This window comes from Manis javanica, chromosome 4 (genome assembly GCF_040802235.1).
Source record: "Manis javanica isolate MJ-LG chromosome 4, MJ_LKY, whole genome shotgun sequence".
Taxonomy (NCBI): domain Eukaryota; kingdom Metazoa; phylum Chordata; class Mammalia; order Pholidota; family Manidae; genus Manis; species Manis javanica.
In genome coordinates this window covers 165491212-165517535 of record NC_133159.1, presented here as the reverse complement: position 1 = coordinate 165517535, position 26324 = coordinate 165491212, and the positions used below count along the sequence as shown (strand labels likewise).

Sequence of the window (26324 nt, the reverse complement as noted above, 5' to 3'; positions counted from 1 at the left end):
TTACCTTCTATGGTACATGTTCTTTACATTCGCTGCTACTTTGTCTATCGCCATACACCTGCCAGTCTGTCATGGGTATGTACAGCAGACCTACCATATGAATCTTACCTTCCAGACAAGGTTTTTTGCAGGGGAATATATAGTTTTTGAATCACAGGAAGAAGGACAACTTTGGATACTGGCAATATTATTTTACTGAAAATCTGGAGTTGCACAAATAGTTCTTTAGAACATAAAACTAAATGGATTTATACATAACAATTACATTCAGCATTTATAAGAGGCAGTACAGAAATATGTTCTGCTTCTACATGATATAAATTGTATATATAGACTATCTATGGTTAAAAGAACATATGGGATGTGAACAGATCCCAGAAATGGGCTGCTTTAATTTGTCTGATGGTTCAAGTACAGTTGGAAAATATCCATCATATCATACATAAATTTTCACAAATGCCTAGGGTGCCTAAATGGTTTTCTTGGCTTCACTGGAGATGGCTGGTAATTATAGATTTGCTTTGTTTATGTCACCGTATTCCTATTATGTCAATATGTGTGTGCAAATTAGTTAGTAGTTTAAAACCTATACATACTTAAGGTACTATACAAGAAGATATGTCAAAGAAATAATCAATCCTCCCAAGTTTCCTTCATATGCTACATCTATAGCTTTTCTTCTTCCTTCCTAATTACAAACTTTAAATAGAATTCGTGCCTCATATCGAATTTACCGAGTATCATAATTCCTCCAGGTGGTAAAGATACCTCGAGACAAGTGCTGGGCATAGAAGCCACAGGGCATAAATCTGCAAAGAAGTAAAAAGCTAACCTTTGCAAACAATATGGCTTCTCTCTCACTTACCAACTTTACATTTCCCTGTATGGCCCCGGAAGATGACTGGTTAGCCAGAGACGGGTAAGATTCCTCAAGGGAGGAACAACCTAAGACAGGCACAGTCGCAGGGGGGCCATCAGGTGAGAATTTGGGGATCAACAGAGGTGAGGCTCAGAACCTCACCCCCCCTGCTTTGAGAGAAATCTTCTGCATCCGTGGATGTCTTGCTGCCCTTGTCTAGCCTGGATTAATACTTAGTCCATAGGCACACACCTGATCATCTGATCATCTACATTTGCCTTCTTACAGCACTAAACTATGTTTTCTACCTTTATCTTGCATCTACCTACCACTTCAGCATTTTATTAAAAATAAAAATAATAATAATAATAGGAGAAATGTGGGATCAACATATAAATCAAGTACAAAAATCAAATGAATATTCATATTTGACCTGATGGTTTATAGGTCATATTGCATGATCAAAACCGAAAGTTTCTGTGATGACTGCCCTTGTACTGTTCACCATGTAAGAATTTATTCACTCTGTAAGAATTCGTTCACCATGTAAGAACTTGTTCGTTATGCTTCAGAAGATTGGAGACTGACGAGAATTAGGCTTGAGATGGATTAATGATTGTACATTGAGCATTGACCCCCCTATACTGAATTTTATTGTTGTTAACAACCATTTGATCAATAAATATGAGAGATGCCCTCTCAAAAAAAAAAAAAAAAAAAAAAAAAAAAAAAAAAAAAAAAAGGTCCGTTACCAGGATACCACTTTCAATAATACTTGATTGACCCCATTCTAGTTGTTTCAAAAATGTGAAACACAGAATTTTATAAGCACAACATCTGCAGATTTTATAATTTGATGCTGTACTTTGGGGTCAGTGTTCTTGCACATACTTTTATCTTGAATATCCAGATGATGTTTCTAAATGTCACCTGTGATAGTGAGATGTGTCTCTGGAAAACTCTAACTAAAATCTGATGCTGCATCAGTTTTGTGAAGGTTACATTTTTAGAGAGCAGTACCAGTCATCTCAAGATCAGTAAACTGAGATTAAACATAGACTTTTAAACTTCAAATGAAGTAGAGCTCAAATTTTTGTGTAACACAAAGGTCAATTTTGTTTTATTAAGAAAGCATTGATACGATTACATGCTTCAACTTAGTTCATATTCCTTTAGTTTTGTCTATTTGGGACAAGTTTGTATTTAAATATACCAGCAAGTTGGCCTTCTATTTCTCTCATATTACTGATTTATCAAAAATAAAGTTAAAAAGTAAACTTTGAAAAAAAAAAAAAAAAAAAAAAAAAAATTGTATATAACACCATGATTTAAACAATTATATTAACTAGTGCGGTGAGATACATCTTACCCAGAATGTCTGATGTTTCCCACAATGAAGGGAAAAAATGCAGTTTCTATGGGCCATTGAGTTTCTTTTCATTTCTGAATTCATTTTAGTGGTAGTAGAAGGACAATCCTTTTCATTGAAGAAGTAGAAATCAAACTCAAAGGACTGTTCTGAACTCATCAAAAATGAAATTAGGCACATGTGCTTCAGCAACCTAAAAAATCAAAATAGTTTAATTATTCATGGTGTCATAATTCAGAACAAATTCAACATTTGCCACATGAAAATTAAAGAGATGAAGACCACCTTGGAGCAAGGTGTATCACAGGGAAGTGCTGGCCTCCCATGGGTGGAACACTCCTTAGAACCACCACCTTCTGTTTCTGGTGTTCCTCGTACTGGTGTCTTAATTTCTTGGCACTGCTGACATCTGAGGGGATGCTGTTCAGTTCCACCTATCTCTACATGTGAGCTCCTTGGCTCGTAAAGGCCCTGGGATCGGCTAGGAATACACATGCCTCTGGGAAGTACGAAGGTTAGTCTCAGGTCACCTCACAGTTAATTGATGAATAACCTAGGCATAATAGCATGTCTGGCAAGTGACTCAGGCCAGAGGGGGAAGAGAGGAGGACCCTTAAAGGCATTCATTCCTTCACTGTTCTTAGGGGAAGCGCTGGGGGAAAGGGGGGTGAAGGATGGGGTGTAGAACGAGGTGATCTCCAAGTGCTGAAAATAGTTTTTTTTCTAAAAGCAGTGTTTCTTTTTTTTCTGATTATAAAGGTATCACCTAATTAGAGGAAATTCAGCAAAAACAGAGATTGAGTCTAGTCCCTGTCCCTTGGAGAATCTAAAATTGATAGTTACTTTGCTTTGAATTCCTTCAATTTATACACATATGTTTGCATGCACACACACCCTCAAAATTAGGATTGCATTATCTTGTGTCCTGCTAAATCTTATGAACATCCTTGCAAACATATCTTGAACTTTTGCACCTATACCCAGCAGGTAGATTCCTAGCAGTGGAATTGCTGAGATTGGGAAAGTGTATTACAAAAGTTTTTTAATAGATAAGCCAAATTGCACACCCCAGAGGATAAGCAATTTACATTCCCATTGACAGTACTGAAAAGTCCTATTGCTCCAAACCCTTCTAAACATTGGGGGCCCAGCATTGTAGGTTTTATCAATCTGATGTGTTGAAACTAATTTCACAGGTATTTTGAATTGTGACCCTTGAATATAATAAGGTTGAACATCTTTACAAATTTACCAGCCATTTGTATTTCTTTTCCTGATAACTGCCTGTTAATAGCCTTTGCCTATTTTTTTCCTCTCTGTTAGATTGCTTATCTTTTCCTTATAGATCTAAAAGAACATCCTATAAATCAAGGAAACGGATCTTTGTTATTTTCCCTTTGTAATTTTCCCCCATTTTATTAAATCAAGAGACATTTGACAGAATTCTTTCATTACATTTGACATTTATAAGAGATCAAATCTCTAAATCTTTTCCTTTATGTTTCCTGCTTTTGGAATATATAGGAAATTCTGAGAGCTGAAAGTATTTGTCTAAAATTTCTGCTAATTTTTTTCATTTTTTATACTATCTGTAATTTATTTTGATACATGGAAAATATAAAAAGACAAACTTGCCTCTTATTTTTAACCACATATTGAACTAACTGTCCTGGCACTATTGACTAATATTCCCTTTCTCCCCTAATTTGAGATGCTACCTTTCCTTATATACTATTTTATGTACTGGTATTTGTTTCTAGGCTACATATTTTAGTTTCAACCCATCTATTGACTTTCATACCACTACCACACTATTTTGTTTTTTGTAGTTTTATAATATATTTTAATATTTGATAGTTTTAATATCTTCTTTTTAAAAATTCTGCTTTAGCCTAAGTTCTGTGAAGTTTTAAAAAATGTTGTATTTTAAAATAACATTTTATTAATATTAATGATTATTAATGAAAAATTTTTATAATGGATTTTGATCATAATTACAATAAAACTATAAGCTAGGAAGAACAAATATTTGACTTCTCATTCAGAAACATGGACTTAAAAAGTTTTGTTTTTTTCCTAAAGTTTTTCAAATTGTTTTTAAATAACTTCTTGTAGATTATCCTTGTTAATTATTATCATTTCCTTGTTAATTTTGTGAATAGGATCTTATTTGTGGATTTACTTAGTACATCCTGTACTCAGCTTATTTTATAAACTCTCATGTTAGCACTTTTCCACATGATTCTGTTGGGCACTCAAGGTAGGCAATTACATCATTGATAAAGAATACACATTTGTCTTCTTTGCAAATACATTTACAATTTTTCATTTCTTATTTGTTTTGAACATATTAGGTAGAAGGATAGATATAAGTGCGGTGGAGGGAGAATAAGGCCAGTAAAACCCACTAGAAGGGACTCAAAGAGTTAACCAGTTAAAACTAGAGAGCCAGAAAAGACTCACAGAGTTAATGAGTTAATCAGTTGAAGCTCCGAAGGCGGGGAGTAACTTGGAAAGCCCAAATATTTCCCAGGTAAAGAAAAGTATCTGAGCGCAGCCCATGTCTTCATTGTGTCAATTAGATCATGCCGTTGTAAGATTTACTTTAGTCTGCTAAAAGGCCTAGCTTACTATTTAACTTGACGTATATGCTATTTTTTCCTCCTCTGGCCCCTAATCAAGTAATCCTTAACCTGGGCAGGAGACAAGCATTATGATTAATTTAGCAAACAAGCCCAGATATAAACAGCATAGTAAAAACAGGAAAGATTCCATCTTAAAGTTAAGATTGCATTTTAAAACCCATGAAGTTAAGAAATAAGATTCTTAACTTATTCTTTAGGAAACAGACAATAACTCAGCCCACCTTGGAGGCAGGGCAGGCTGTCTTGATTGATATGGTCCCAGAGAGAACCTGCTATCCTGGGGAAGAACTGGATCAGTACACTGCTTGTGTTAATTTTGCAGAATTACCTAGAGAACTGATAATAGAAGAGAAGAAACTTAATGTCTCTCACCAAAGATAAATATCTTGAGACCACTTAACAAGTCTACACCCTGTAGCCTTTTGTCACATTCCTGAAAAATCCTTAAAAGGGAGAACCCCCAACCTTTCAGCATGCCTCCTCTCTGAGGACACCCACACTTTTTCTCAACCTTTCAGGCCTCCTTTTCTAGGTCACCCACACTTTCTCTCTTTAAATAAAACTTAAACCTTTTAGCACGCCTCTTCTCTGAGGTTGTCCACACTTTCCTTTCTCCAAGTGTGCATCTTTTTGCCTTAAATAAACTTCTCACTGCTCAAATTGTAATGTTTTGTCTCTGCGCTTTTCCAGTAGTGTCTTCGTTACTTTGCTATTTCATTCTAATACTCTGGATTTAAGCTCAAATCTTCACTCTGTCCTATTTCAGGTCAGTAGGGAGGGGCTGCTGAGAGCTCAGATCCAGGCTTGCAAATTACCATGGCCTGGGTGACCCGGATGAAACTGCAGCTATACTGTCATGTTTTTTAGTAGCCTGCCAGAAAGTCTCCTTTCTTTGCCTTGAGGAAGTTCACAGAATGTAATCTCACTCCATCCAGTGCTTTGCAGCTCCCGAAATCCTGGGGTGGTAGGGACTCAGTTCCCACACCCTGCAGATCCAAGTGGACACTGGATGCCAGCTGGCACTGGCTTAAGGAGTTAGCAGGGGATGGGTCCCATGCTGAGCAGCAGTTTACTGAACTTCTTTTATCACTCTGTTCTGTCATTCCCTGACACTCTTGCTTTAATCTATCCCTTCCTCATCTTGTACTGGGACTTCCCTGTGTCTCCAAAACAAACTCACAATAACTAAATAAAACTTTTCAACCTTTCTGGGAACCTCCTCTCTGAGGTCGCCTGCACTTTCTCTCTCTTTAAGTGCATAACTTTAAATAAAACTTTTATTCTGGTTCACTACTGTGTCTCTGCCCTTCAATTCTTTGTTGCAGCAGGGACAAGAACCAAGGAAAATATACAACTGCTCTCTTTAACAAACCTGTGCAACAAAAGTAGCACTGAAGTATCAGTACTGCTGCATGATCACTACAGTCCTGAGTTTAATAAGGATGCCACTAGTATTTCACTATTAAGTATGACATGGCAGTTAATTTTTAAAACATCATCTTTGGCTTTTGTTATAAACAAAGATGTTCAATTCCTAAGCTAATTTTTAAAAAATCGGCATGGCTGTTCAGCATCTATTGGAAGTCTTTTATATTTTAGTATCAAGCTTTCCACTTTCAGCTAAAACTTACCAAAGCAGACTCACTAGTAAGAAAGGAAAAGGGAAGAATATCTTAGAAGGTAAAAAGCAGTCTGTCATTTTTGGGAACAGTAGTATGGATGGTATAATTTTCGCCATGCTGTGAAAATAATCAAACTTGCTTGAGAACCATTACTGGGGAAAGGAAACAACCACACAATTACCTTTCTATCCCTGCCACTAAAGAAATTCTCTCCTGGACTGCCCATCCCAACTCCTGAACTGGGTGAGCTGCTGACAGGAGGAAGGTGGGGTAAAGAGGGAGAAGAGCAAGGAAGGTGCGTTAAACCGTCTCCTTGCAAAGCACTTACCAGGGAGGATGGGGAGTTTTAGAGCTGTGGGGCAGAGCCCCGGCAAGGGGCTCGGAGGCAGCCAAGGTGAGTGAGCTGCTGGACTCACTCCTAGCAAGTTCAAAGGGCCTTATAAAAAGGGCATCAACACTGTCTTTATCTGCTGCTTACCCTCCTGGGCAGTTTTGTGTACCGAACATAATCCTCCAGGAACAGAAGGGCACCCACAACATCTGCAGGCATCTCGGGTATTTTCTGGCTGTAACAAAGAACAGTCCGGATCAATGAACTGCTTTGCACATATCGGACCCTCAGCCAACATGCTGACAGACTAAATCAATGGCGGATTTCTAAATGAGGTCAGAGAAGAAACAAACCTATAGACCAACTTCTTGCTTCATAGCAAGTCATTATCTTGCTGGCACATCTTCAGCACATAACCTAGTGAAGTCCTCCCTGATACTCTGGGCAGGTGGCCTTTTCTCATGTTCTCATTAGCCTCAGGATCTTCTTCCACGCCTCTTAAACTTTCAGTTGCTTGTACGCTGGTTTCTTTGAGGGCTTGGGTCAAACCTGCATCTTCCTATGTCTAGCGTCTGAGATTGTGCCTGGCACATTACTGTATACTTAAGGGTATCAAATAAAATCAGCATCTAGCAATTTTCCACACGGGATCCCACTCAGGTATTCATTTGTATGACAACTGTATTGCCAAGCACTGTTCTAGAACTGGGAATGCCACAAAGTATACAATAGTCTTATGGAGTTTACACTCTTACTTTATATCAGAATGAATTTTTAACTGTTAAAACTATTTCCAATTTACATATCGGCATTCTCTAGTTAGCAAATGGTACCATAAGATGGTACTGTATTACTGATCTATTTCTCTAGTAACTTCTTGCTTTTGAAAGGGTTTACGAGTGATAACACCTGGAAAAGTTTCCACTGCTCTCCATCTGTCATTGTGTGACCACGGCTGTATTTATATTTGCTCTTCTTGGGACGAGGGGAAGGAGGCAGTGTCCATGCTTCTCAGGTGCCTTATGACCCTTCACTTAGCTGAATTGGAACCCGAGCTTCTGCTCTACTCCTATACCCCGACGGCCTCTCTCAGGGCTGCCACTATCATCCTGGACTAAGGCCACACTAAATCCTTTGCAGAAGGAAAAACAGAGGATGAAGGACCTGCCAGCTCTTGACAGATGGGGAGCACTGGCTGGGGGTGGCCAGGTGTGGAGCTGCTCTCTGACCACCTCATATGCCTGGACTGGAGTCCTTGGTCTCCTCTCCCTGGTCCCGAGCAGGTGCACCAGATTTTTAGGTGCCTACTGCTTTCCTCTGCAACTGACCTTTTCGTGATTATTACAATTTCATTTTGAGACTTCCCCTTCCTTCTGAGCTCTTCAATTGTTAAGAAAATCTACTCTTTGAAGCAAATTGGACCATATGTCCTAAAAAAAGAAAATTCCCTGTTTATTTGATCTTTAATCCATTCATTAAGATGGGGAAGAACTGGCCTGACTGAGGCTCATGGGAGAGAGATGTCAGGATTTAAAGATGATGCAAAATCATTCAGAGCCACTCCTATACAATGGACATCAGATCTCAGCACTGCAGCCTTCGTTGTACTTTGCTCCCTAGGACTCAGAACGAAGGAGGATAGGAACTCCTCCACTCTAAGGGGAGGGCTGTATTTGGAATTTTGGTACAAGTTTGAGAGAACACTTTTAAGATGGCTGGTAACAAACTGGAACCCCTGATATGGAGCAGCTTCTGAGCCACTGCACCGCAGAACAGCTGGAGGGGCTTATCTTAAAAAGAGAGCTCTAGAAACTACAGCCAACTCGAAGAGCGCCGAGTGGTGCTGAGGAAGGAGGCGGCATTTATTCCGTCTCACCGCAAAGACTACAAACAGGCCCGTGTGTGAAATTTTCAGAGATGGGATGAAATTTTCCATTCACTGCAACCAGGAACTTTCTAACAATGAGAACGACTCTACCAGTGCTCTGTGTTGTCTGGAGAGGCAGAGAGTACCTCGTCCCTGCAGAGACTGGATGACCACCTGCCAGGGTCATCTGACAGCTTGTTCATGCCCTTGGTGGGAGGTAAATTCAATGGCCTCTGAAGTCATGTCTGATTAGCAGTGTCTTTAAGTTATATTGACAAAAATGACCAAGTGGTAATCTTCGACATTTTGAATATGTAACACAACAGGAAAATCTACTTAGCTGGGTTAACCCTTCAGGGTAAAAGAGAAGGAGGCTCAGGACCCATCGCCTCATGTAAATACATTTTTTTTTCTGTCCCAGAAAAGCCACATGGTGAGGAGGAGGGGAGAATTAAAGGCTTACAAGCTTTGTATCATGTGGAAACTTCTGTGTGATTCGTTACATTACACACCAATACTCAAACAATGTAATGGAGAAAGATATCTTTTCAACAAATGTCACTGAAACTGGATATCCCATGAAGAAAAAATAAGCCTTGACCCCTACTTCACATTGTACATAAAAAGTAATGAAATGGACCACAGATCTCAATGTTAAAGCTAAAACTACAAAGCTTCCGGAAAAAAAACTAGGAGAATATCTTCAGGACCTTGGGGTAAGCAAAGATTTCTTAGGACACAGAAAGGACTAATTGTGAAGGAAAAAATGGATACATTGGACATCATCAGCATTAAAAACTTCTGCTCATTAAAGTCATCAGTAAGAAAATGAAGAGGTAAGTCACAGTTCTTGAGAAAAAATACATAATTCATAAATCTAAGAAAGGATTTATATCCATAATATATAATTCCTATGACACTGTGAGAGAAAAGCAATCAACCTAATTTTAAAACAAGTGAAAGACTTGAACAGACACTTAACCAAGAAAGATATAAAGTCCAAAAAGCACATGAAAAAGTACTCAACATCAAGGAAAGGCAAATTAACTATGAGATGCCATATATACCCATTAGAATGGTTAAATATTAAAAGATGGACATTGACAAATGCTGATGGGTGTGTAATATGGTACGACTTTGGAAAAAGGATTGGCAGCTTATTCTAAAGTTAAACTGGTCAGACAGACCCCCCATATCCTACATTTGGGTTCTTGTGATGACTGGGAGATCTCTACTTAGATCAGGATGCCAAAACAAGTTATCCTGATTAACCCAACATAGGTTTTGGAAATTCTGAATTATTTAATGCCCACTGCATTGCCAGTACTCAGAACACTGAGGAATAATCCTTCCCAGGTAGAGAGCAATAGTTACGTTTACAACAAAAACTTCTATGAATGCAGCACCACAGATTCTTTCTTAAGACAGACCAAGGAAGGCATGCAATTCTTGAGAGTAATGCTCACAAGGTTAAATACATGTGTTCAGGGTATACAAACATGCTGATGTTTCTTCCTCAGTTCTACTGTTAATCTGATTCTCAAGTTACCACAGCAGACTAATCCATGAAAAGAACTATAGTCAGGTACAGATACATTTCTAAGACATTTAAAAGCTTTGTTTTATTTAAAGATCTGGCAATTCCATGGAATAGTGACATGCTTCCTGTGACATGCCTGATCTTAACCATATGTACAATGAAAGATATATTACCTAAGAATGACACCAGTAAATGACTAGCCTTTAATAAAAACAAGGTATGTTTATGCACTGACAAGCCATCATTATAAAGGATCATATATTCTTATGTAGTAATAACACAGGGACCACAGAGGGGGAGCATGGTTCTCTGAATCTTGAGATGAAACCTTAAATTCACCTTGGGATGGTTCTTTACATTGATTTTGACCAATATACAGAACAGGACTTAGCATCAGTTGAGCACTTGCTCTGTACCAGGTACTGTATCAGGCATTTAAAAAATCTGACCAGCCTGAGAGGTTCAGGAACTTGGCCAAAGTCACATAGGTGATTAAGTGGTGAATCCAGAATCCAAACACACATTTGTTCCCTCCCTCCTACAGCAAGTCCTGGGCTTTGCATTCTGTAGCACCAACAGGGGTTGCTATGAGAGCTATTTTTTCAAGAAACATTTTCATATGAGAGAGTAAGAACCTTACAGAGACTCTACATCTTTATCCTTAAAAGGTTTATGAAATAGCAAGGGAAATACTTCAAGGAAGAAATACACTTTGAAATTGCTGATTGAAAAAATAACATGGATACAACAAAACTAACAAACAAAAACCCAGATAAATACAGAGAACGAACTGGTGGTTGCCAGGAGGGTGAAGATGAAGGGATCAAAAGGAACAAACTTCCAGTTATAGAATAAATAAATCACGGGGATGAAGGCACAGCACGGGGAATCAGTCAGTAATACTGTAATGACTTGGTATGGTGACAGATGGGTGTCACGTAACTACCCTGACAGTGGTGAGCATTTTGTAATGTAATAAATTTGGGATTACTGTGTTGTACATCTGAAACTATTATAATATTATGTCAACTATACTTCAAAAAAAAATTACATGGTTACATTTACAGGAAACCTCTTATAATGCTTTTAAGCTAAATTACACTCTACAGTGGGTTTTTTAAAACTCAGATAAAAAGTTTGGAGATGGGGAAGTACTTGGGAATCTATTAGAAAAGTGATTATAAAAGAGTTCAGGATAAACTGATTAATGACAAAACAATTAGGGTTATATTCCTGGACAGAAATACACTGGAAGTCTTGTTATCTGCTGTTCGTATTATTTTCGCATGTAATCAGATGTATCTTAAAGTCCTAGATATTCCTGTCTTAGTGTTCACTCCTGTATTGTTGCTGTACTGTTACTCTTCACACCACAGTTCCATATTCACCGTAGGCACATGACACTTGTTAAGTGGATAAGATATTAACCAAAAGAAGTTTCTTTTATATAAAATCAGCTGTTCATACATTAAAGAAAGGAGAGAAGCAAAGTTTCCACACATTTTACAAGTTGGATAATTAATCTGTTGGAAATTAAAGGTGGATTATACGTTGTTGCTATTAAATCCACTATCTACATTTCATGAAGGGATACATGTTTCAGAGGCCCAAAGACATGGATTTTATAAACATGCATTTAACTAAATGCATATGTGAATAGCACTCTATACAAAGATCTCATATGTGAATAGCACTCTATACAAGAGTTGTTTGGTTAGATTATTAACCTGTTATTACTTATTGGATAGAATAAATTCAATACAGAAAAGAATAAATGTCATACAGTACCTAGGTTTTTGTTGTACTGAAGTTTTGGCAACTGGGAGATCAAAAACAAAGTTGACAACTGGGAAATAGGGTAAGCGCTTTGTTGTTATGTATATCTAAAAAGACAAAGGTAAGAAAAGTTATTGCACAATACTGCAGAACACATTTTCAAGTGGAAAGCTTCTATTTTATTTCAGTTTACTCTTCACACTACCTAAGACTAGAATGGTTCCATTGACTTACTGACTTCTGAGTTTTGTGTAACATCACTGACCTCCCAAACATAAATACCTATAAAATAATGAACCCTTCTGGGAAGGGAACAACTTTGCTTAGAGATTAGCAGTTACTTTCCCTCTGAATCCTCTTAATCCTCATAATCAGATTATGATTATGATTATAACAATGGGATGGGGACAAAGGGTGATGAGCAAGGGGGGGAAAGCCAGATGCCACAGTCAAGGCAAAGTGAGGGGAGGGCAGAGGCAGAAAGGAGGAGCGGCAGTCCACAGAGTAGTGAGCAGGAGTCCGTCATGAAAAGCGGGTGACGTCTCGGGCGCTGTTTGCTGACCCCTGGGCAATGTCACAGAGCAGCTTCCTGCCCGGTTCCCGCGGCAGTCAGGGTCTACCCAGCCAGCCCCAATTCCCTGGGAGGCAGGAGGGCATTCCGGTGTGGACACCGGTCCGGGTCCAGGGTGACGGCCGGGCTCCAAGGCTTGCTAGTGTGGAGCCCGGGGGAGTCGCCAGCCTCCCAGCCTCCGGGCCAACCCGACAGTGGCACATCTGACGCGGCTGCTGTGAGCTCAGGTGGAATCACCCACGGTCAGGGCTAGCACAGTGCTTGGCATGTAATAAGCCCTCAGAATAACGTCAGCTGCTACACAGGCTCATAATCCTTCACCCAAAACCCAGGGGATGGCAGAGATTTCAGAACTTCACTTTTCCTAGTTCGTGAAAAGGGAAAGAGGGCCCAGGGTCTCACCCTATAATCAAAGTCACCAGTACTGCTGCATTAAAACACGAATATTCACAGAAGTACAAAGAGTCTTATGTCATGACAAGTTTTGCCACCAAATGAGACCTAACACCAAGTTGTGAAAAATCTTTCTGCTCTCAGAGGTTTGTGGAGATCAGAATTGCAGAAAAGAGTATTTAGCCCCAGATTATGATTATGACTGCTGCCAGTCACCAGTGGAAGCATTTTTGGGCAAGAAGGATCACGGCCACCATTCAGTTGCAGTTCAAACACCAAATGCCAGACAAACCTAAAACTAATTTCTTACAGATACAGTGCCTTTTCCTTTTTAGGGAGCTTGAACATTGTATCACTTGATTCTCCCAGCTCTGAATCACACAGGGAAGGTAAGATCACCCTCATATTCCACCAGGGAAACTGGAACTCAGCAAGGGGGGACTTGGGAGAATGGAGCCTCTGGGACCGGGACTGGGACCCAGGTTCTCCCAGTGTCTCATGTACCTGGGCCAAATCACCTTCTGTGCCACACGGTTCCCCACCACACCATTATGTATTTTAATTATGAACCTTATTCAGTGGGTTGTGAATGCCAGCTGCCTCCAGATAGGCTGTGATCTCGTATAAGAGTGTGTTATTTTCTTTGGGGTAAGGCAGTGAAGGGTCCTGATAGTGGGCTTCGATGTCCGCTAGGAGAGCCCTAAACGAAGGAGAAAAAACAAGAGTGATAAGCATTAGAGAGTAACTGAATTCAGACAGCAGTTACCACAGGCTATGAAAGAATCTTTCAGGGCCTCAGTTTCCTCATCGGTAAAATGAGGGCTTGATCCTTCTAATTTTCAATTTCTGTACCTGTGATTGGCTTTAAGTGGAAAGTCTGATCCAGAATTACTTTGTCTTTTGGAGTTAAATCAAGTGCTTTCACCATTCAAATTTTTATGAATTGACTTACTGTTTTCAATACCTAGCTTGTCAAAAGCACTGACTTGCTTACACTGACTTTGTCCTGTGCCGAGAAGCACAGACTATTTAAGGAGAAGGCTTGAAATGAGAGCAATTGCTGGTGAGGCACAGGCTGCATGCCCAACCACTCCAGGTAATTAACACACCTCTAACTGCCCTCTGGATGGCTAGTGACTGTCCTACGGAAATGGGTAATAATTGCTCTCTCAGTCAGTGCAACTCTCTGCACGGTGTCTGGTGTGTATTAAGTGATCAATATATTGGCTGAATAAATGAATACATCAGCAGCGTGGGGTGGAGGGAAGGAGAGAGAGGCACCAAGGGACAATACTGAGGAAGGAGTCTTTTAAAGACCAATTTGGTAATTCTTGGGAAGGAAGCCTATAAATTCAGAAAGACTTCTTACTCAAAAAGAATGTAAAAGAGTAGGTATTAAAGAAACTGGGGTGCCATTTATGATAACAATCCAGGCCCACAGATGACCATTTCAAACACTAGCACTTACTTAATGAGATTCTCCAGAGCAGCTGCCAGATGTTTGGAGCCAAACTGACAAGAATAATTTAATTCATTGGCAATCTGTTGTCTCAGAATCTGCATCTGCCCAACCTACAAATTAGCAAGAGAAAGAACATGGAGAACATAAGCATTTCAAAGTGATTGTAGGAGGCAGACACAAAATGATCATTTCTATTGGAAGGATTACAACACTGCAGAGAAATTTAAGGATTTCCTGGACTGGATCCAGGGCTAAGACAAGCATCATCCCTGTTGGAGCCCAAGAGACCCTTCAAGGCACGTCTGGACAGACTCCGGCCAACCTCAAGATATTCCCCAAAATCAAATATTTTACAAAGTGGGTCCACTAATGTTCAGCTGTTCATGTACTAAAGATGTCTGTTTTGAAACTCTTGATCTTTTGGAATAAGTTGTCCAAATTTAGTAGCTGCTAATGAGAAGTCCCACTTGCTTTGTCCTAAACTGAATTTTCTTTAAGTCCTAAGGTTGCCATTTTACTCTAATATTCTAAAATCACTCAGGATTACAGATCATGTAATAATCTGGGTTATAAAATAGTCTACATGAAATCTTCCAAGAAGGCCTTTTAATGATAACCCTTAATCTAGGGGTTCTTCACCCATTTTTCTTTTTTTGACCTTGAACCTCTTTGGAAACCTGGTGAAGCCTGAAGGGTCCCCACCAGTAAGATGGCAAACTTCCAGCTTCTCTTCGGGGGTCCTCAGTTCCCGCCGGCGCCACCTGAAGCCCAATCACTTCTCGCCCCCCTCCCAATCCCAGCACCTAGCCAACAGCCACCAGCCCCATAGAAGTGACACCTCAATCAATTCATGCCCCTTCCTATATAACCCAGCACCTTTCCCTAACAAAGCAGAACTCTCCGGTGAATTGCTGCTATGTGTCGCTCCTTTCCTTTCATTGGTGCCGAAACCCGGGAGACGGGACACCCCAACTGGGCCCCATCTTCCCCCCGACACCAGAAGCAGCTTGCCCTCATCCTCTTTTTCCGGCGCTGGCTCATCACACTCACCACTCCTCTCTGGCCTTTAGGTAAGTTTTCCCCCCGGAGTGGGCCACTCTTCTCCGAGCTATCGCAGTGCCATTGACCGTGATCGTCCGGCAAGGCCCTGACGCTCGGGGATGAGGAGGCAACGCTCCCCGCCTCAGGCCTTCATGGCTGCGGCCGACTCTCAGGCACCCCCTCTCCAACAGCCATAAATGAGGTGACTCCTTTGTGGATGAGAACGCTCCCTTTTCCCACCCTCCTCCTTCTGCTCCGTCCGCCGAAAATGCCTAGTGCTAGGTACCTCGTGACTCTGGCACTCTGCCTTCTTAGGGAAGTCTGGGTGACGACCCACACTTCCTAAGAAATTCCGACTCATATATGAGTTTCTGCAGACCACCAAAGATCATCGGGGACGCCCTTTGTCTCCTTGCGGTCTGCTTCCAGTCCGAGGATCTCCGTTCATCTTCCCCTGTTTGTCTCCTTCTCTGTCCTTTAGCCATGGGAGCCTCCTCATCCCTCCCTGAAAGTTCACCTCTTGAATGCCTGCTTAAGCATCTGGCTACCCTCTCCCTGACGCCTGATATAAAACCAAAACTTCTCCGTAAATATTGCTCCCAAGATTGGCCGACATATACCCCCTAGACAATAACAACCAATGGCCCGCAGGGGGAACTCTTGATCCTAACATCACTCGCGATCTTTTTAACTACTGCCACCGCCTGAAAAAATGGAAGGAGATTCCCTATATCGAAGCTTTCCGCCTCCTCCTCCCCCAGCCCCCTCCCAAGTTCTCCTAGCCTGCAAGCCGCTGCCCCCGCAGAAGCCTCCTGTTCACTCCCTTCCCCTTCTTCTCCTACAACAGCCCTTCTCCCTTCCTCCCCCACCATCTCCTCCCCCATCTCACCTCCTCCGCCTTCGTCCCCCGCAGATTAAGCCTGAGCCTTTCAGCCCCCCCTTTAACTAGGTCCCAAGGGCCTCCTCCGTCTTTGCCCTCATCACCTGTTTCTCCCCTGTTAGGGACCGCCTTTGTCTTCTCACATGTTTGTAGGGAGAATGGGAAAGCACCTCCCCCCATGTCTGAACGCAGCATGGGAAAGCACAAGCTAGAGAACAACCGGTGCAGTCCTTAGAAGTTATCTGTCCACAAAAACATATCTTGCCAAGACTCCTCACTCTGAAAATAGGGAGACCTTGAAGATGTGTAGAAACACCGCCCCTGCTTCTAGCTATGCCCTTCCCCCACTTGCCAATGTGGCAGAAATAGAAAACAACACATTCCATAAATAATTAACTGAAGCCCTGCTGTAGCTCAATTAGTAGAGCATGGGACTCTTAACCTCAGAGTCATGAGTTCAAGCCCAACTAAAGCAACAGAGGCAAGCAGCTGGGCTGCAGGCTGGCAACACGTGGGTCTGATTCTATCTTTCTTTATTTTCTTTGCCCCCCTTCCACACTTCAGGACCTGCTTGAATAGGCGCAGCTAGACCACGTCACTCCCCCACAGACTGAGCCAGAACCCTTCAGTCCCCCTCAGACTTGGTCCCGAGAGCCTGCCAAAATTATCGCCCCCCTCCTGGAGGTAGCAGGATCCAAAGGCATTTAAGAGATTTAGCCCAACTAGAGAAATGCCTAAGTTCCTTTTCCACTAAGCCCACGACATACATCAGGGAGTTTCAATGGACCCTCCAGTCTTACAGCCTCACGCATCATGACATTTTCATGCTCCTGGCCAATACTCTTCTCCCTGAAGAGCATAGATGAGTTTAGGACTTCGCCCAAACGCACGCTACCGAAACCCACAGGACTGACCCCACCTATCCCCCTAGCCCCACTGCTGTCCCCGAACAAGACCTACACTAGAATTATAACACCGCCGTAAGTCTCCGCTCTCGAGATATTTTTGCCTCCTGCTTAATAGCAGGTCTGAAAAAGGCAGCTCGTAAAGTAGTCAATTTTCAAAAGCTCCAAGACAATTCAAAAGAGAGATGAAACCCCCTCCGAGTTCTTAGACTCACTCAAGCCCTATTACAGCATACCAGCCTAGACCCAGAAACACCTAAAGGAAGACATGTCCTTATGACATACTTCCTAGCTCAAAGCTACCCCGACATTAAAGCTAAACTCAAAAAGTGAGAACAGGGCCCCACTACCCCACAGACTGAGATCCTAACAGTAGCCTTTAAAGTCTTCCATAACCGGAAGGAGGAGAAAGAACGCGGTAAACAAAAGGCTGATCAGGCCAATTTCCAGATGTTGGCCCAGCTGATAAAACCACAACCTGGGCTCCCCTCTCCAGACAAGCCCCCCCCAGGAGCTTGTTTCAAGTGCGGAAAAGAGGGACATTGGTCAAGGGCGTGCCCCTCCCCCAGATCTCCTACCACCCCATGCCCCAGATGCCACAAAAAGGGCCACTGGGGGGTCTGATTGCCCAACCACCCAAAGGGGAGGCTGGACGAACAACCCCCATCCTAAGCCCGCCGTACTGGGACTGGCAGAAAAAGATTGACGGGGCCCGGGGGCTTCTCGCCCGACCATTTCCATCACCAAACAAGAGCCCAGGGTTACTTTAACAGTAGATGGTCGCCCCATCTCCTTCCTCCTAGATACAGGAGCCACCTTCTCAGTCTTGTGAGAATACCGGAGCCCTACCATGCCAGCCATTACTCCTATAGTCGGGGTAGGAAGTAAACAGATTTTCCCATTAAACCTCCCCCCCTTTTATGCACAATCCTAGACAGTCCCATACCTTTCTCCCACTCCTTCCTAGTTATGCCCCAGTGTCCCATCCCTTTACTAGGACGAGACAACCTTTCCCTCCTCCACGTTTCCATAACTATATCCACTCCCACAGCCTCCAGTACTCCCTTTCTGATGGCCCTCATAGCCGACAACCCCCCTCTACCCAATGAAAGCTCCGGTTCCGCCCTCAAACACCCTGTAAATCCCAAAGTTTGGGACATTACAAGCCCCTCTGTGGCCCTATGTCCCCCTGCCTCTATCAAATTATGTGACCCCTCTCAGTATATCTGTCAGGCCCAATACCCCCTAACCACTTCAGCCCTCATAGGCCTCCAACCCATCATTCAAGATCTCTTAAACATAAATTACCTCAGACCCACTCACTCCCCATTTAATACCCCCATATTAGCTGTTAAAAAAACCAACGGATCTTTCCGCCTTGTCCAAGACCTTCACCTCATCAACATGGCCGTTGTCCCTATCCATCCCTTAGTTCCAAATCCATACAGCCTTTTATCGCAGATCCCTGCCTCAGCATCCCACTTCTCAGTCCCAGATCTCAAAGACCCATTTTTCTATTCCTCTAGACCCCTGCTCCCATGATTTTTTCATCTTCACCTGGACGGACCCATACACAAGACATTCTAAACAACTCACTTAGACAGTTTTGCCACAAAGCTTCCGAGATAGTCCCCATATTTTTAGACAGGTCCTAGCTCAGGACCTCAAACAGTTTCATCATGATCACTCCAAGTCCACCTTATAATACATAGACAATCTTCTACTCTGCAGTCTCTCGTGGGAACAGTCTCAACTTGACACTGCCTCCCTACTTAACCTTCTAGCTTCCAGAAGTTACCGAGTATCCCCCGTCAAAGCTCAAATCTCTTCCCCTTCTGTCACTTACCTCAGATTCCTTCTATCTCAACAAAGAAAGTCCATTACCTTAGACAGAAAATAGCTCCTCTCTGACCTGCCCATTCCCAAAACCAAGACAGAAATTCTTTCCTTTCTAAGCCTAGCTAGATATTTTAGAGCATAGATCCCTAACTTCTCCCTGCTCCCTGTTGGCAAGACCCCTATACGACCTCAACAAGAGCCCCCCTAAAAAACCATTATCCTCCTCACCCCGACACTCCTTCATTAAGCTCCGTCAAGCCCTTGTGGAAGCCCCAGCTCTCCATCTTCCTGATTTGTCGAAGCCCTTCTCATTATACATTCATGAGAGGTCCAGTCAAGCTCTAGGACTCCTAAGCCAATATTATGGCCCATCCTTTGCCCCAGTAGCTTATCTCTCCAAGCAATTAGACCCCACAGTTCAGGGATGGGCCCCCTGCCTACGAGCATTAGCCGCTAGACAGCTCTTGCAGAAAAAAGCTCATAAACTGACATTCAAGGCACCCCTTACCATTCTGTCCCCACATCACCTAAAAGATCTCTTAACCTACAAAAGTTTACAGACTCTCCCTCCCTCCAGACTCCTCACCTTACTGTCCTCTTTCCTCCAAAATCCCGTTCACCCCCTTTGCCATCCATACCCGAATCATGACTTTTTCCCCCTTTACTGCTCTCTCGCTTTTTCCTCATTCTTATTGTCTTCCCCGCCACCCCAGCCTCCTTTGTATGGCGATTCAAAGTCAGACAGACTTACACACAGCATCAAACAAAAGTTACTGCCCTCATTGCCACACCAGACTGCCCTCTGAAAAGCTGCTCTGAGCCTTTATACCTCCACTTTCCTCCCTCCACCCAAGTGTTCACTAGCAGCTACCCTTATTCTCCCTACCTCTGCTTCCTCTATAGCCAAAAACAAGCCTATTGCAGGCGATGGCCAGACACCTACAGGAGATGTCCCTACTGGTCTTGTGCCATTCACTACATGAGTAACTTCCAGTACCCACAGTATTACTCCTCCAACCGTTTCATGAAATATCCCAACGGCTCATTCTCCTTATCAATCCCAGATCCCTGGGACTCTTGATGAGCTGCCAGAGTCACAGCCTCAGTTTACTATGGGGGGGGGGGGGTCCTCGACCCCCCACGGTACCCTTCATATCTCTCAAAAGTATGTTCCCTCTCATTCCCAGATCTCTCAAGTTGCATCAGATAGCAGACATTCCGAAAAAGTCATTATCCAAACTCTTGACGGCGCCTCTTCATCTTCTTATCCCCACCCCTCTTCCCATTTCTCCTACTCTTCATTACAGTTCATTCAAGACACCACCATCTTTCTCAACCATACCCTTAACACAGCCAGTTGTTTCTTGTGCGCATCACTACAGCGCCCACTGCTGGCCGCCGTGCCCCTTAATATTTCCAACTACTCCTTCCATGCAGAAAGACAACCCCTCTGCCCCCTGGCAGACATACCCCTATGGGAACCAGAATACGCAGATAATCTCACCATCCACCACTGTGTAGGCCCAACTCCACCCCCCCTCCAGTGCACTTCACTGCCTCTCTATCTACACCCCTACCTCCGGCTCTAAGACTTTTATGAAACCGGGACACTTCTTTTGGTGTAATGGCAGTCTTTTCAACTCACTGCCTCTCAACTCCGATACACCCTGCATTCTTGTCACCCTAATCCCACAGCTTACACTTTACAGCATGGCAGAATTTCTTGAGCTCCAACCTCCCTTGCCCTCTCGCACAAAAAGAGCTGCTTTCCTTCCCATCATGGTCAGTAGCTCTTTGATCACCTCAGCCATTGGGGCAGGGTTTTCGGGAGAAGCCTTGGGTCACTCTCTATGGGCAGTTAGAGATCTCGACGCCAAACTTGAGGGAGCCCTGACATCCACTGCCTATTCCCTAGCCTCTCTCCAAAGACAGGTCACTTCGCTAGCTAAAGTTACCCTTCAAAACCGGCGGGCCCTAGATCTACTTACAGCTGAGAAAGGCGGCACCTGTGTCTTCCTCCGGGAAGAGTGCTGCTATTATATCAACGAATCCGGCATTGTAGAAACTGACATCACCAAACTCACTGACCTTGCCTCCAGTCTCCACTCTGCTTCCAACTCCAACCCATTCTCTTCAATACTAACAAACCCCCTCCTCACCTGGCTCTGGCCCATTGCAGGCCCCATAATAATCATTCTTCTCGCCTGTCTCTTCTTACCCTGTATAATAAAGTTCATCAAATCCCAAGTCAGAAAAATCTCTAATCAAGCTTTCAACCAGCTTTTACTCAGGAACTACCAGCTTCTAGCCACAGAAGATCCCTCACCCTCACGTGACCTCCTCACCACACGCTGAGATGGACCCCTCTCTCCACTGGAAACTGTTCCTGGAAACAATAGCCGCAGACACCTGGCTCCTGACACCCATATCCTCTTAGCCAACCTATGGTTACAAGGAACCTTCATTGATTTCCAAACCTGAAGAAGTCCACATCTACTCATCCTTACTGTGGGAAGTCCTAACAACCCTTTCCTCCCAATCCTCAAGCCCTCACTCCCTTCTCCACCCCTGTTCAGCAAGAAGCAGCCAGAGAGAAAGCAACGTCCACAAACCCATAGAGGAGAAAGGGGAATGAAGGGTCCCCACCAGTAAGATGGCAAACTTCCAGCTTCTCTTCGGGGTCCTCAGTTCCCGCCGGCGCCACCTGAAGCCCAATCACCTCTCGCCCCCCTCCCAATCCCAGCACCTAGCCAACAGCCACTGGCCCCGTAGAAGTGACACCTCAATCAATTCATGCCCCCTCCTGTATAACCCAGCACCTTTCCCTAATAAAGCGGAACTCTCCGGTGAATCGCTGCTATGTGTCACTCCTTTCCTTTCAAAGCCTGTCTGGTGGAGACTGTCTTAGAGTAATTCTTTTAAATATACAAAATGAAACATACATAATAGTGGGAGCCAACTGTAACAAAATATAATTCTCAAACTATGAAGAAAACAGACTTGTGACAGTGATGTGACTCTGATGGCTCAGCCACCATAATTTCCAGGTAGTAATGAGCATAAACTTTGGAGATATGATTGAAGCCAGCTGAATTTGTTGGCATCATAAAGCCATTAGTATACTCTAAGTTTTTATGCCAGTAAATTTCACCTTTTCTATTCCAGGCAAGCTACCCCTAAAAGGTCAGCAAGGGGGAGAAGAGGAATAGGAGGCAAGGCTGTTTGATAATGTCAGTAACAATGAGGTAGAAATGAACACATTTCCTGTGAGTTGTTGGGAGCAGATCAAAAAAAAAAGGAAGAAAAGAGTGGCCTTACAAAAATTCTCAATCATCAAATAAGTTGATCACAGGGAGAGTAGCACGTAGCACAGCAAGAATATAGTCACTGATCCTATAACATCTTCCTATGCTGACAGATAGGAACTGCACTGGAGGGGGTGAGGATTTAATAATACGGGTAATTGTTGAACCACTGTGTTGTATACGAAACCAATAAGATTGTATACCAATAATACTTCAATTAAAAAAAGTGGCCTTCTCTAAGAGCAAAGAAAAGGTATTTGGATAAATTTAGCGTAACATTTATAAGTGTTAAATGGCCTCAAAGGACCTTTGATTACCATTTTTACTAGACTATTATTCTACTTATGTGAAGAAAATAAAACTCAATCCAAAGAATGCTATTTCTAAGTAAGAAACCTTTTATTAATAGAAAAACACTATTTAAATACTGGAATAGGGCAAGGCCAAGAAAATAGTGGGTTCTCTTAGACCATTCAAAAATGTTCCTCTGAACTTGTATCTGCCCATATAACTCCTTGCTTAATTCTAGATACTCTGGGTCAAGAATTCTCTTGAAGATACCAGTCTAGAAACGGAAGCAGAAACAAAGGCACTTTAATGTACCTTGTTCTTATTTAAAGCATGTTGAACCTTGGTGGCCAAGATTTTCTTTTTAAGGCTTCTTTACCACAAGCCTTTAAAAAGATTCTGGAGTGGCTAAGGAGCCTGGAGGTGATAATCTCACTCTACCTACTTGTTTGCCCATTTAGAGATGTTTCGATTGCTTTCTCCATGTTTTCTCTAGAGTCTGACTGACCAATACAGCAGCCACTTAGCCACGAATGGCCACTTAGATTTAAACTGATTAAAGTGAAATAAATATAAAATTCACTTCCTCATGCCCGCAAACTCAGTTTTCAGTGCTCAGTAACTCCATGTGGCTACTGTCACTGTTTAATAATGCAGAATTATTTCCATTGCTGTTCCAGGCCATTAGCACTGGTTTGGTGATTACAAGGGCCCTAATTCAAGACAAATTTGTCCCTGGGGTTTCATGTAAAAACAATTGACTTAGACCCAATGCTTGGCTACTACTGAATTACCAGCAATTACAACTAAGGGAGGCCTGTAACAGCCACTGGGAAACCCCACGCCTCCTCAAAGCACCCCTGACGTCAACTTCAGCCTCCTAGAGAGGTGAGACTCAGGCCCGTCCAACTTCAGGCAACTGTTCAATCTTCCCCTAATGGTTCCCCAGCAGTTAGAAAGCTGGCCTGCGAAGCTCTCAATCTCTGAAAATCACCTGGCTAAGGGAATGCCAGGCATATATGACAAGATCCAGACATCGGGCAGGGCCAAAGGCTCCTTGTGTTACCTATTCCATTCATGTTTCCAAATTGAAATAAAGCCCCCAAACTCACTAAAATTATAGGAAATACATTGTAAATTTGGCTGAGGCACCAATGAGTACTGTCCTAATGAGTGACACATTTAATTGGGAATAGGAGAACGGAACTTCTCCAAATCCCCATTGCAGCCCAGACTCTTCCATGGTATGTGATACTTGTAACCAAGAATCAGCTTTCTACCAGGAAGTCTACTCTTTCTTATCAGATTGTAAGGAGCCTTTCTGAGGAGACAGTTAACATTTCCTTTAACTCTGTGTCTCACACCAACTGACAATGCTTTGTACACAGCAGGTGTTCAACAAAGCTTATTGAATGTCTTGGAAAGACGCACATTTTTAATAACCCCTGTATCTAGAAGACAGTCCCCAGGAGCCAATGCAGGGTGTAAAGGCAAGAGAGGAGATGAGCGGGTTCTAAAGTGACTGGGATTTCCATCCAACAAATTAATCTCCTCATTGCACTTTTTCACTCACTCCCAAAGACACATAGTGCTCTATTCACAGTGAAGGATAATTTATGTCCAAAGAACCTGTCTTTCTAATATCTGCAGGTGCAAGAGGGGAGGAAGACAAATGTTGTACTCTAACCGCTCCTCAGAGCATCCTAGGGCTGAAAGCTCACAGAGCAGTTTATTACATGAATGTAAGGATGGAGGATCACTAAGGGAGGATTCTACTTCTTTGTATGAAAGCATCTTTTGCCAAGAGGCATTTTAAGAAGTTTTCTTTAGTGAAAGAAAAACACTAGGCCAATGAAAAGCATAATCAAAAATGGCCCCAGAAAGGAAGCTAAAGAAAAATCAATTTGGAAATAATGAGAAACTGAAATATTGTATTTTTGGTTTGATGACAAAACAAAGAGTGGCTTTCTTTGAGCAACAAAGTTATAAGGAAATAATTATTAAAAAATAGAGTATTGATGATCACCCTCTCCCACAACATACCTTCATTATAGCCTCAAGATAAGATGTCCAGATCTTCTGTGTTTTGGCAATGGCAGAAAAATAAATTTTATTTGAATTTGCTGAAAGGGTAAAATACAGTTTTCTATTTAGTAAATTGGGAAAGGCCACAGTGTTCTCTCTACCTCGGGCTAGTTTCAGAACACTTACCTACAATGCTTTTTAGGGGGATGACAGCAGTCATGAGGGCTTTTAAAGTATCCTGCACAGTTCTGTCTCTTAGGATGATTTTCTGAAACATACTGAGGAAATTCTAGAACAAGAAAATAAAACGTAATGAATAAAATGAATAAATACTTCAGTTATCTAAACTGCTATGTAGAACACAGACTGGTCTAAATGACACAACTCTACAAATAGGATGACAGGGAAGAAGCAAATTCTGGTTCCTATTAGAAACATCCCCTGCCAGGAGAAGTTGTTGGTTTCAAAGAGTCTTAAGATGAAACTCATAAAAACAGTCTACCCCTTGCCATAGTACACTGGCCAAAGAAATTCTTATTTATTCCCAGCTCTCACTACCTAATAAGAATTATATTCATGGGCTTGATGTCAGTATAAGAAAGCATGAAGGAACAGTTAACTCATCTACTTTTGTCTCTCCCAGGGTAGCAGAAAACCTGTGCAAAAGCCAAAAGGCTCACCTGTAATTCTTTGACAATCATAAAGCACAGAAGCCTCTCTAATCCATTCAGACTGAAAGTCCCCAGCGTGGTCTGGATTTCTGAGAAGAGGCAGCTGCTGGTCACTTCTTGATGAGTTTTCATATCATACCAAGTGTTCAGCTGGTCAATGTGACATGTCATTCTAAAACAAAAGAAAAACAAACTCAAAGCCCAGTTGCAGCTCAGAACTCAGCCTAACGGGATGTGGGACACAACAGGATCTGGGGCACCAGAAATGAAGAACAACAGTTACCTGACTTGGGTTTAATAATCTTTGTCTGGAGGTGCTCAGCATATCTCATGGTGAATGCCCAATGGGCCAAGAAGGGAGAATTCAGTTAAATTACCTTTTCGTGCCCTGTGTGCTACATGTCTGGTTTAACTAATTCATTTCCACTGAACTGATCCGATGCCAGAGTCATGTTGAGAGGACAAAGCTACTTTCGACTGTCAGGCCAGAGGATGTTGGAGCCCAGCTGTCTCTCCACGGGGCCTTTCTTTAGATTTCTTTAAATAACCAGAGCCTTGGGTCATTTCCATTTTGATAAGAAAGGAGCTCTGAATCCTCGAGCTCTACCTAACGTTTGAGACTGTGATGACAAAGCTGTTTCCTCCTTCCTCCCAGGTCTGGTCAGCAGCCTGTGATTACTCTGGACTCGGGAGCCTGGACGACAAGGATAACAACCGATGAAATTAACAAGCACTTCTGTGTCAGGTATGGGGCGACGGCCTTCCTGTGTGCTCTCTTTCACCCTCATAATTGCTCTTTGATCTACAAGGCATTTGACTCTCATTTTACAGATGAGATAACTGAGGTGCATGTGGGCTTGATTCCAACACCATATCCTTAACCACCATTTTAATGGTTCTCAAATGTTGGCCTAAGAATCTTGACTCACCATAAA

At 42.5% G+C, this 26324-nt stretch overlaps 1 protein-coding gene across 1 annotated transcript; it reads right to left on the bottom strand.

Moving 5' to 3' along the window:
• Nucleotides 1-1815: 1815 nt before the first annotated feature.
• LOC140849167 (WASH complex subunit 5-like) lies at nt 1816-26077 on the bottom strand. Its single transcript, XM_073235685.1, has 8 exons — nt 25399-26077; nt 24905-25007; nt 24737-24816; nt 14442-14545; nt 13544-13673; nt 12022-12116; nt 6974-7061; nt 1816-2421 (listed from the first exon to the last, which is right to left on the bottom strand). Exons 1-8 carry the CDS (start codon nt 25558-25560, stop codon nt 2365-2367), a joined length of 819 nt encoding a protein of 272 aa, XP_073091786.1. The 5' UTR covers nt 25561-26077; the 3' UTR covers nt 1816-2364.
• Between the last annotated feature and the right edge of the window lie 247 nt (nt 26078-26324).

What these genes read in the sequence shown, in the direction of transcription:
- LOC140849167 (XM_073235685.1), bottom strand. Translation starts at nt 25,560, where the DNA reads ATGACATGTCACATTGACCAGCTGAACACTTGGTATGATATGAAAACT. An exon ending in CCCCCTAAAAAGCATTGTAG is followed by an intron (nt 24,817 to 24,904) that starts GTAAGTGTTCTG and finishes TTACCCTTTCAG; the next exon opens with CAAATTCAAATAAAATTTAT. An exon ending in GCTCTGGAGAATCTCATTAA is followed by an intron (nt 13,674 to 14,441) that starts GTAAGTGCTAGT and finishes TCCTTCGTTTAG; the next exon opens with GGCTCTCCTAGCGGACATCG.